The sequence below is a fragment of the Balaenoptera musculus genome, chromosome 1 (assembly GCF_009873245.2).
Source record: "Balaenoptera musculus isolate JJ_BM4_2016_0621 chromosome 1, mBalMus1.pri.v3, whole genome shotgun sequence".
NCBI lineage: Eukaryota > Metazoa > Chordata > Mammalia > Artiodactyla > Balaenopteridae > Balaenoptera > Balaenoptera musculus.
The window spans coordinates 134439661-134452017 of NC_045785.1; the positions used below are offsets into that span (position 1 = coordinate 134439661).

At 38.2% G+C, this 12357-nt stretch overlaps 1 protein-coding gene across 6 annotated transcripts in view; it reads right to left on the reverse strand.

Moving 5' to 3' along the window:
- ABL2 (ABL proto-oncogene 2, non-receptor tyrosine kinase) overlaps positions 1–12357 on the reverse strand; it is a 119091-nt gene that overhangs the window by 10383 nt on the left and 96351 nt on the right. For all 6 annotated transcript variants that reach the window (XM_036846063.1, XM_036846073.1, XM_036846080.1 and 3 more), the window contains 6 exons: positions 11417–11587; positions 6978–7273; positions 3663–3935; positions 2485–2569; positions 1259–1436; positions 458–642 (listed from right to left, as the gene is read on the reverse strand). In XM_036846063.1, coding sequence (XP_036701958.1) covers positions 458–642; positions 1259–1436; positions 2485–2569; positions 3663–3935; positions 6978–7273; positions 11417–11587 — 1188 coding nt within the window. The remainder of the gene's footprint in view (positions 1–457; positions 643–1258; positions 1437–2484; positions 2570–3662; positions 3936–6977; positions 7274–11416; positions 11588–12357) is intronic.

Below are 12357 nucleotides of genomic sequence, written 5' to 3' on the forward strand. Positions count from 1 at the left end.
GTCTCTACTAAATCATATTTCTTTTCAGGGCAGTAGAAACAAGATCAGTTACAAGGACAAATTCTAGATGAAACTTCATCATGCCTTCCTTGAAAAGAGGTTGCTACTCTGTGTCACAGTGCTCTAGAAACAAGCAATAAAGCCTAATGTGGAAAACAGGGAGCTTCACAGAGAGGATCATTAGAACTTCAGTGCAATATAATACCTAGACTGTGAGTGCTCTGAAGGCAGGGACGTTTTTTACTTTTTTCTTTACAACTTCTTTCTACGGTAAGTGCCTCGCAGATAGTAATGCCTGGCAGATAGTAAATATTTAATAAATGCTTGCTGAATGACTGAAAAAGGACGGGTGTAAAGGCAAAGGATACGGATCATATAAAAGAGAACCTCTAAAGAATTAAGCATTTACTTAAAAAGAAAATGACAAAACACAGAAAAACGTCCCTTTCAACCTTACCCCAGACGTCAGATTTAATTGAGAATGTATTGTAGGCAAGACTCTCTGGTGCTGTCCATTTAATAGGAAATTTGGCTCCAGCATGAGCAGTATAGGTGTCTCCAGTCATCAATCTACTTAAGCCAAAGTCAGCCACTTTTACCACATGGTTTTCTCCCACCAAGCAATTACGAGCTGCAAGATCTCTGTGGGAAAGAGAAGCCAAATGTGATTCCAATCAGATGGTTCTGGAAAATGGTCATGAATGCTCTATTATCGGTTCTTTGTGCTACAAGCAGAGTTGATAAGTAACTGTTGACAGATATGGTATTTTATGAAAATCGCTGACATGGTAGAAAGCCACTAATTATACATCACTTGTAGAGTACTCATCAAGAGGCGGTTATGTGATGCCACAATAAAGCAGGCTTCAGAAAACGGGTTCCTATTTGTAAGTACAGTGGGATAGGTTTCAGAGGTGAGTAACAGATGCTCTTCTACAAGGTTTCAAGTTCTTTACTAAGACAAAAAGCTATTTTTAAACTTAAGCCGCTAGATGGAGCAAAAAGATCTTGGATATAGTCTTGGGCAAAATAAACAGCTTTCTGTTCTGAGAACAGCAAAAGCCCTGCATTAATACTTGAATCAGAATACACAGTAGGTTTATAGGAAATGACATTACAATGGTCCCTGTGAAAGAGAAAATTACTTTCCTGAGTTATCTGAAAATTTCTGGGAAGGTTCTCATATTCTTTCCTTTATTTGCATGTCAGGCAAGGCAGCTTCATGGTTAATCATAGGCGATAATCAGGTTTTACACACCTATGGATGAAATTCTTCTTCTCTAAATACTCCATTGCAGAAGAGATCTGAGTGGCCATGTAAAGCAGTACAACTGCAGTCACCTCTTCTCGGTTGCATTCTCGGAGATAATCAAGCAAGTTCCCATAAGGCATGTATTCAGTCACAATGTAAAATGGTGGCTCCAAAGTACATACACCTGATAGTTCAAATAGAGCTTGCTTTATTAGTATATATTCAAACACTCCAAACCACTTTGGCAAGAATAATGGACAATTTTTAAAGTCTAGTTCAGCAGTAATCTTTTCCTTTCTTGCCATGTCATTCTCTGAAAATAATGCAGCAAAGTTAAGAAGCTGGCTGATAGGAAGTCTCTACTTCCATTGATATCACACTCTGGAAATTCACATGCATTTTGAGTATGTGCCTGTTTGAGCAAAAGCAGAGTTACTTGTATTAATTCCATAAGGGGTCAGGACTACCGATACTTCTAGAGTTCTGTACATGCCCACAATTCCCATCCTCAACTGCATGCTAACAATGTTTATTTAAAAGTAACAGCAATTGTGCATATGTTGAAGGCTATGTGAGCCCAGACTGTAATAATGCTTTTTAAAAAGATTATAGCTGTTTCCATAGTTAAGGATTTCACTAATACATGGCAGACTCCTTGTAAAAAACCAAAAGAAACTACTTCCTTTGGGATAGTTTGGTGCAATGAACACGCGAAGAAACTGGCCCTATTTTTAAAAAGGCAATGGTTTCAGTCAAAGGTTTCTCTGTGATCTGAAGAGGTGAGAAGCCAATCTATCACAGCACAGCACTTTCTGCTTATAAAGGTAAACTGATGGGTGGTCATAATTTTTAATCTTACTCCTTTGCTTAATGCCTCTTTATGACTATGATAAAAGAAGGACTTTAATCATAGTCCTTTGCTTAATGCTTCTTTATTTTGCAAAAAAATTTGGGACAGTTTTTGGTTTAGTATCATTTTGAATGATTCTGAACTTTGGTCTGGGGCAATAACCATAAGCTGGGCGGTTTTATACATTGCAATCAAACCAGGTCACTGTTTGTTGGGTAATTTTTAAACACAGAGACTGCTGATTAAAACAACAACCATTTATTGAAATAGATTTGTACTAGGAGCTTCCACCATGGTGATTCAAAAGGAGGATTTGGAGATAACAGGGGACTGGGGGACAAGTATCTTTGAAGAAACCTATGGTTCAGGCAAGCGTCCTCACCTAATAGTTGTACCAGATTAGGATGCTTGATTTCCTTCATCACTGCAGCTTCTTTTAGGAATTCCTCCACCTCCATAGTATCTTCCTGGAAAGGGGGGAAGATAAGAAAGAAAAAGAGGAAAGGGACAAGCCCCCATCTTAATCATTTGAGTCAACTCACAATCCTAAAACTTCAGCTTTAAAAGGTGGTATCTTGTGAATATTTTAGCACTTACTTCAAGAAATTTTATCACAAAATAATATGCTCTATACAAGTCCAATTGAGAAAGAAAAATGTCTCCCTGAATTTATTCAATATTTGAAACTGGAGTAAAATTTAGTAGGGTGAGTAAAATTCAGCAATCATGTCCTATCACAACTGAAACACAAAAGACTTGGATAGATAACTCAGTTCTCTGCTAGTTTACTTCCCTAGGTACCTCAAGCCTCTGAAAGAGGAGACAGAACAGTTAGCTGTTTACACATTTGTCTTCCTGACAAATTCCTTAAGGAGCAATGCATATCTGCAAGGCTGTACATATTGTTTCACACTCAGAACAAGCACTTAATAAGTGCTTGCAAAAGAACTGACTACTACTCATAGGTGAAGAGCAGTCCTTTTGAGTGACATGCCAGAGCTACTGAGGCATATGAGAAAATCTTCAGAGAATGGAATGAGTGACAAAACTTGTAATTTGATACCAGGATGCTTAAAGGAGAAAGAGGGTGGCATCAGGAAAAAGATTTCTGTGAATATGAAGATCAAGAAAAAGTGATCTAATCTCATGGAGATGGGAAGAGCAAGCAGCAGGGAGATAAAGGACAGAACAAGAAAAGAGAGTGCCCATGAATCTCCAACAATGCATGAAGAATTCTGTCCAGCAGGGCTTGTTCTGAGGAAGGAAAGCAGCTTGCTTTGCTTTTACAAGTAATAATTTGCTTCTAACCTCCCACCAAGATCTATATCAACAGCCTCCAGAGACAAACCTTCCCCCCATGTGGATTTCACTGCATCTCAGTGAATAATCTGCCCCTGCATTGTCAGCAACGGCACCAGGGTTAATCATCACAATTTGCTGATGTGCTTGGCACCAGTGGGTGGAAAGCATTCCAAAGTTAAAGAAGGGCAAGCTGATATTTCCAAGTGATTCAGCACAAAAGAAAAAGATGCCTGAAAACTGTAATTCTCAGCAACCCACCTTCAATGTTTTCACAGCAACCGTAAGGCTATATTTCTTCCAGACGCCAACGTAAACCTCTCCATACTGACCACCCCCAAGTTTGTGCTTCATGGTAATATCTGTTCGTTCCATTTCCCATTTGTCATGGATAGGGGACACACCGTAGACTGTAGGCTTATTACACTTGGGTGCTGGGTAGTGTAGTGTTGTTACCAGTCCATCAGCCACCGTGGAGTGATGGTGAACAAGCTCGGCCAAGGTGCTAAAGCGGCTCTCAGCAGTTACATACACCTGGTGAGGAGAGTGGAGAACAGCTAAACCAACCTAAAAGAGGTCATTATTTCACTAGTCTTAAGATATGAAAATAAGCAGCACTATTCACAATAGCCAAGACATGGAAACGACCTAAATGTCCATTGACAGATGAATGGATAAAGAAAATGTGGTACCTATATACAATGGAATACTATTTGGCCATAAAAAAGAACGAAATAATGCCATTTCCAGCAACATGGATGTGACTAGAGATTATCATACTAAGTGAAGTAAGTCAGAAAGAGAAAGACAAATACCATATGATATCACTTATATGTGGAATCTAAAATATGACATAAATGAACTTATCTCTGAAACAGAAACAGAATCATGGACATAGAGAACAGACTGGTGGTTGCCAAGTGGAGGGGGTTGGGGGAGGGATGGAGTGGGAGGTTGAGGTTAGCAGATGTAAGATTTATATATAGAATGGATAAACAACAAGGTCCTATTGTATAGCACAGAGAACTATATTCAATATCTTATGATAAAACATAATGGAAAAGAATATAAAAACAGAATGTCGATATATGTATAACTGAATCACTTTGCTGTACAGCAGAAATTAACACATTGTATACCAATTATACTTCAGTTTAAAAAATATTGATTAAAAAATATGAAAATAAGGAATTATCTTATTGAGGTAAATGGAAGAATTAAACCATGATGGCAGGGGGAAACAGAACTTCAGTTTAATCTCATTTAAACCACTCTTCCTATGGTTCCTAAAGTAGCTCTAGTCTTGAGGGGGAAAAGCTTCCAAAATCTCTCTCTGGATCATCAAGACCACTGGTCTTCAAATATTTTTATGCAAAAAGACTACGGAACCCAAATATATAAGATAAAGGAAGAGAAACGCTGATTAAAGTAGGTAAGAGGGGATTGGCTTCCTGTAAAAGTTTATGAAATACCACCTCAGAATCTTGCACAGAACATAATTTGAAAAACACTGACTTCAGTTTTTTTGGTAGGGAGAGAGTATTCAAATATCTTATAATTTTTATTTCATTAAGATGTGCTTTTGAGTGTCTAGGTCATTTTACAAAAAGCCACAATTTTATTTCAGAGAGTTGTTAACAAAATTGTAGTTAATTTGTGATAAGCAGTAAGAAGTATAAAGTAAGATAGCAGCCTTTGGGCCTTATCTCCCAAGGGAGCTTGCTTATTTTTTAAAAAAGAAATTTCTAGTGTATACAGAAGAGTATACAATAAATGGAGAATTGATGATTTCTATAAAGTGAACTCACCCATGTAAACATCTCCCACATGGAGAATTACAATATTACCAGCACCCAGAAGCCTCCCGCGTGCCCTGCCAGCTATTTACCCCTGCAAAGGTAACCACTCTGCTGACTTCTAACACCTTAGATTAGCTTTGCCTGCTTGTGAACTATACCTATACAAATGGAATCGCACAATAAGTACTGTTTTGTGCCTGCTTTCTTTCACTCAACTTTTTTTTTGTGATATAATTCATATATCACACCATAAAATTCATGATTTCAAGTGTACAATGCAGTGGTTTTCAATATATTCACTGGTTGTCCAACCACTACCACCATCTAATTCCCGAACATTTTCATCACCCTACAGAAAAACCCCATACCCATTAGCAGTCATTCCCACTCCCCTCATCCCCATCCCCTGGCAATCACTAACCCCTTCCGCTCAGCTTTATGTGTATGAGAGTCATCTATGACAGGGGTCAGCAAACTTTTCTAGAGGACCAGATAGTAGATATTTTAGGCTTGTGGCCATAGCGTCTCTGTCATTACTCAAATCTGCCGTAATATTGAGAAAGCAGCCGTAGACAATACATAAACAAATGGGTGTATCTGTATTCCAATAAAATTTTATTTACAAAAGTAGGCAGCTGGTGGGTCACAGTTTTTCCTGAGAGTGTGTGTACCAGTACTATGTTAATTTTGCTGTTGTATGAGATTCCATTTTACGGATATACCACAATGTATTAATTCATTCTACTGTGGTTAGACAGTTGGGTGTTTCTAGTTTCTGACTACTATAAATAATGCTGCTGTGAATATTCTTGTACATGTCTTCTGTACACAAATTACTCATTTCTATTGGGTATACAACCAGAAGTAGATCTGTTGAGTCTCTCTCATATCATCACTCATCTGATTCTATTTGGTTTCATCAAGAAAAAATATGTCTGTAAGGTGATGCAAAAGAGAAAGAAAATTAATAATTTACTATCTCCTACTTTTTACCAGCCATTATGTTTTACGGAAATTATCTCACTGAATCCTCACAAGAATCCAACAATATGGGATGGGAAACTGAGGCTTAAGTAAGGTCACAACGTTAATAAATGATGGAGTTACCCAGCAAACCAGATCTGCTTGCTTTAAAGCCTGTGTGCTTTTCCCCTACTATGCATATCACAAAGAGAGAAAGAGTGGAAGAAACAATTCAATCTAAATTTACTGTTCAACAGAAGAATTGACATAAGCCTATACTTTACCATTTATAAAGTAAAACAGTCCCATTCTAATATGGCCATTGCTATATGGTTGGTCTTTCTAACATATAAACTGCTAAATGACTGACTGAACTATTTATATTACCATACATTAATGATCAACATCAGTCTCAGAAGCCTAAATTCTTATTCGGTAAACTTTCTGGTAGAGATTATTATAATTTTCATAGAGACAAGGTTTAATTTATATTCTACATAATGTATTGGATGCATATATGCATACTTGTATACTGATGATGATGAGAACAGTTAACTTATACAGCTGTTCTCTTCATTCTTCACCTTCAAATCTAGCTCATCATTAAACTATTAACATAACACTGCTTTTAATTTCCATTACCACATTCTTTTGAAAAGAGTAAGCTCTCTCTCACATGCCAAATAGCTCAAACTCACGTCAGTGATTAGTTTATTTCATGTCAGACATAAAAACTATACTCTTTGGTCGTTCTGAGTATTGTTTCTAAAGAGCAGCCAGTCCACACCTAGAGGTGGCTGCCAGCCAGTCTTACCTTGCCATCTGTGGTGGTATTGATCCTGTAGTGATACACACGCCCCTCATATCTGACCGAGATTGACAGCTGCCCAGGGCTGCTCTCACTTTCTCGCACCAGGAAGCTGCCATTGATTAGACTGCTGAGTAGGTACTCTGCTGCACTGCGAGACACAGGTCCATGGTACCAGGAGTGTTTTTCCAGGCTGTTCACTGGGGTGATGTAGTTGCTTGGCACCCAGCCTTGGCCATTCTTAGAGCGAACTTCACTCCACTCACCATTCTGGTTGTAACCAAGGACTCGTAGCTTTTCACCTGGCCAGGAGGTCGTCACAGAATGAAAGAAAAGATGTTAAGACTATCTCAAATGGAAGCAGTCTACTGTCAAACTTAAAACTCACTGAAAAATGAATCAAGAACTTTTAAGCCAACAAAATTTTTAAAAATAATGAAAAGTTGGCTGTCATCATAGCCTGATTGATATCTTTAGCTCGTAGCTTAAACAAAAAAAAGCAGCATAGTTAAGAGATGGTTTTCTGACACTACCTACAGAGTTTTAAAGGTTTTTAACCAGAAACTCCATGTATGCAACTAAGGTAGCATACAAAGATAAAAAGGTTACTCAAATGTCTGGAAAATGACATAGTCTCACTCTTCAAAAAAATGAAATTAATTTTTTCCTCAAAACAGTCTGTCAGGGAATGTATCTTATATATGGTTCAGTGTTAACCACAATCAAGGACTAGGGATAAGACATGTAAAATACAAAGTTACTTCTAAATTTCAGTTGGCACAAAGGCTACAAAAACCATCAATGTAAAAAAACAAAGAACAAAACAAAAAAGAACTGACCACAGAGCTTTCAGCAACATTTTCAGAAAGAAAAGTACTTGGAGGTGGAGGTGGGCAGTGAGGACTCCCGAAGCACAATCTTTTCCAGGGCTCAAGTTTTAAAACAGTTAGAATTTCCCAATTTCCCTCCCATTCCCCATGATGAATTAATCACCCCTATCTGCTCCTCTCAAATTAGTGTGTGGCAAAGGGAAGCTGAGTCTGAAGTTGGAACCCAAGACACAAGTTACTCGGAGTTATCTTTGCTATCAACTTCAATGTCCTTGATTTCTCTAATAAAGCCGTGAACATCAACTTTAGACTCCCCAAACATACACCCTGTCCCTGTACTTGCAGCACAGGCAAAACACGGAAGGTGAAAGAGGTATCATTAGTGATAAATGATAACTTAAAGAATCCTTATAAGGCCTTAGGCTCCCATATCTGAGAGATGCAAGCCTTCCTATAGAGTTCACATTGACTTCACAGTGTCAGAAAACAAAAGAAAGCCAGAGCAATCAAAAGCACATGGCTCAGCAGTTATCAGGCAAAGGCTGTTGAGGAAAAACTCAAAATTACTATTCTGGCAGCCATCTAACTTTTTTCAGCAGGCTACAGAAATGTTTACCATAGGATAACTTTCTATTAGCCCCTACCACCTCACCCAAGACCCTAGGATGTGAGACATTCAATGAGAAAAAACATGAGTTTATGCACGTGCACACGCACACACACACATACAAAAAATATATATACGTATAGGTATATAGTAGTGTACGTGCATGTGGTGGTGGAAATGCATGTGTACTGATAAATACTCCCCAACCATATCTACAGGGAAAAAAAATCTTACTGCTGCCAGAAAAGCTAAATAAGACTTGTCAGTCTGTAGCTTTTCTCCACTACTCTAAGAGAATGAGAATTAAAGACTAAGTTCTTTACCAAGTATATTACTGTTGCTTCCTTACAAAGAACTGATAATGACATGTCATCATAATCAGGATACAGTCAAACTCCCTAGGTTTTTGGTTGTTTGTTTTTCCCTTTTTGGCAGTTAGGAGGAGAATTTTCCACTCTGGAAGTTTTGAATACCATGGAAATTGACAATGGATACAAACATTGGCCCTATTGCCAGAGGAATCCTGGGAAAACTTTGTTTTTGTTTGTTTGTTTGTTTATGGCTGTGTTGGGTCTTCGTTTCTGTGCGAGGGCTTTCTCTAGTTGCGGCAAGTGGGGGCCACTCTTCATCGCGGTGCGCGGGCCTCTCATTATCGCGGCCTCTCTTGTTGCGGAGCACAGGCTCCAGACGCGCAGGCTCAGTAACTGTGGCTCACGGGCCTAGTTGCTCCGCGGCATGTGGGATCTTCCCAGACCAGGGCTCGAACCCGTGTCCCCTGCACTGGCAGGCAGATTCTCAACCACTGCGCCACCAGGGAAGCCCCAAGAACTTTGTTTTTTAATTCAAGCAAAATATCATCTTTGAAGAAGGAACTAAAATAAGTATTGCTATTTTATTTTTTAAATATTTTCTTGTCTTTTAAAATAATAAATTAGCTTTAGCATGACACTGTTTTATATTAATAAGAACCTGGATAAAAACCTGGCATTTCGAAGGTTTTAAAAGAAATCACTGTTGGTCATAAGAAAACGGGAATCCCACTTCTTGGGCTGCACACTAGTAGTTGCCATTACTGATAACAGATGAATCAACAGGCTTTCTTTATCAATGTTTCCTTGGTGACTGACTGAGCTATCTTGGAAAATAACTGACATGAAAATTATATCTAGGAAAGAATGTTCTGAGTCTTCACTTTACCAACTTCTCCACTGAAGCATCTTAAGGTAAAAGAGCGTGTTGTAGCCCAAAGAGACTACCTACCACACAGTATATAATGCTTTTGAAGTCCTTTGTTTTATCCTAAACCTCTGTGTAAAATTTTCCTCCCATCATAAAACACAGCCCCCCACACATGTACAAATACCATCACCAACCTACCACCCCCAAAACTACCCAAAATCTTTAAGTAAATTGATGTTAGGAGATAATAATGCACTTTACTTTTCCTGTACTTTTGAAACCTCCTTGCACATGTACACATACAATCATGCCCACTCTGGGACATACCTACACCCCAGTTTGAGAAACTCAGTTTTAAGGATTTCTGCTTTTGAAGAATCTGGCTGGATTTTAAAAATTGATGTATATAAAAATTTTATTTAACAGTAACATTCCTTGAGTGGAGACCTGTCTTCTTAATTTGGTATATGCGCTCCCATTTAATACCTCATTCTGAACCCTTACAAATAAAAAGAATATGTTTGACAAATAATCATTTAAGTTACATTTTCATTTAGCTAAAAATTATCCTGAATCTTATTTTTTCCCAGTAGGAAGCTTTCATAAATGCAAAAGACAAGAAAAGCTTAAGCAGATTAGCAATCCAACTCACGTACACAGTGAGAATGTCCTATACTATTTCTTTCTCAAAAAAGTTTCACGTTTTCTGTCCTTGTTCAAAAAACCAGTAATGGTTGGTTTTACCTGGACATGTTCTCGATGTTCCCTTTGATAAGAATTTACTACTGAAAATAAACTACTACTCTGTTGAGAGTGTTAGTACAATAGAAACCCTTCCTACTAGTCCTTTCACTAACGCATATAAACACAAATGAGAGATAAGTTGTCTAGGCCAGTGCTACTCAAAGCAGGTCCACAACAAGATGCTTGTGCCAGAATGTGAATCACTGGATTACTTTCTTCCTGCTGAAAGTCTTGTTCCAAAAAAGGAAAATGTCAGCTGAACTAAATAATAAATAGTGTACTTAGCAATGTAGTTGTTTTACATTTTGAGTGAAAGTTCTTAATCTCAGTGCAGACTGGTAACGAATGGTTCTCAAATAGGCAGTCAGTCCACGAACAACACTTAGAGTAGCACTGGGGTCTGGCAACATGACATCTTAGCCACAGTTCAGTGAGAAGAGGTGTACGGTAAACCTTACCTTTGTGGCAGGTGAATACTGGCATATTATGTATAGTACAGAATTCTGAGAATGAGTAAAGTTTATGTATATATCGTGTGGTGTTTTTTCTAAAGTACTTCGTCTCATTTTAGCCTTAATAAAAATCCTATAAAGTAGATAAAGTGGCATTATCCCCTACACAGGTTTAAAAAAAAAGAATGAACCAAAGGTATCTGGGCCCAAATTGCCTAGCTAATTTTAGTCAGAGGCAGAATCTAGAATACACCCCTTTATTTCTTAACCACTAATAAAAACTGAAAAGTGGGGCTTCCCTGGTGGCGCAGTGGTTGAGAGTCTGCCTGCCAATGCAGGGGACACGGGTTCGAGCCCTGGTCTGGGAAGATCCCACATGCCACAGAGCAACTAGGCCCGTGCGTCACAACTACTGAGCCTGCGCGTCTGGAGCCTGTGCTCCGCAACAAGAGAGGCCGCGACGGTGAGAGGCCCGCGCACCGCGATGAAGAGTGGCCCCCACTCATCGCAACTAGAGAAAGCCCTCGCACAGAAATGCAGACCCAACACAGCCAAAAATAATAAATAAATAAATAAATAAAATTTAAAAAAAAAAACAACTGAAAAGTGAGAGGATGTTACATAGAAGCTCACCTTTCGTAATACTCAGTGTGTTATCACCACTTGCTACGAAATCATAAAGTGCAACAAAGAGATTAGGGTCACTCTCAGTGGCTCCAAGCAAGTTCTCCTTGGAGCTCCACCTGATGGCTTCATTCAGGGCCTGGGGTTCAACATCACAACCATAGGGGCGGTGCAAGGCTTCTGAAAGACATAAAGAGAAAGGAGTTCACAGTAAGTCCAAGAGATGGAAATTCATTTGAATTCAGTACATACACAATATTTTAGCTGCTGGCATTATACTGATGGCTCCAGGGTGGAACAAAACTGTACACATAGTTGTGGAGTCATGAAGAATGAGCAAGACAGCACCATCTCCTAAGCAGGAGAGAAGTCTACTTGTTGAAAATACAACAAGATAGAGAAAAGAACACAAAACGAGCATTTAGCTGTTATATGCCTTAACCAAAATCAGAACTAAATGAATAGGAAAGGCGCAGTTTCCTCAAAATAAAAAAAGAAATCTCAAAAAGAAATGGCAGTTCATTTTATAAAACACACAAGATATTTTGTCTAGGTGACGGTGGTTTTAAGAAGGAATAGTTATGTTTTATAAGTCCTCCCAAAGTACCTTTCTCCCCTTACTCTCTCCATATAAAACAAATTGTGGAAAAGATAATAGAGATTTTAAGAAATATGTACAGACTGTATTAATCCAGACCTTCCATTTACATATAGAAAATTACAGAAAGTGCTTTTAGAAAAAAATCCTAAAATTATCTATTAAATAACAGAAAAATATTTTGGTTTAATACAAAATATTTTTGGCATCCCAAAATACCTTTGTGTTACCATGCACTGTCTATAACATAACAGCTTTCAATTGTTAATTGTTTTAATGAAAAAAAAATTTTTACCCTATTTTCTTTTCCTAAGTGGTACATTTTTATAAAATAACTAACTTAGGGCTCTAG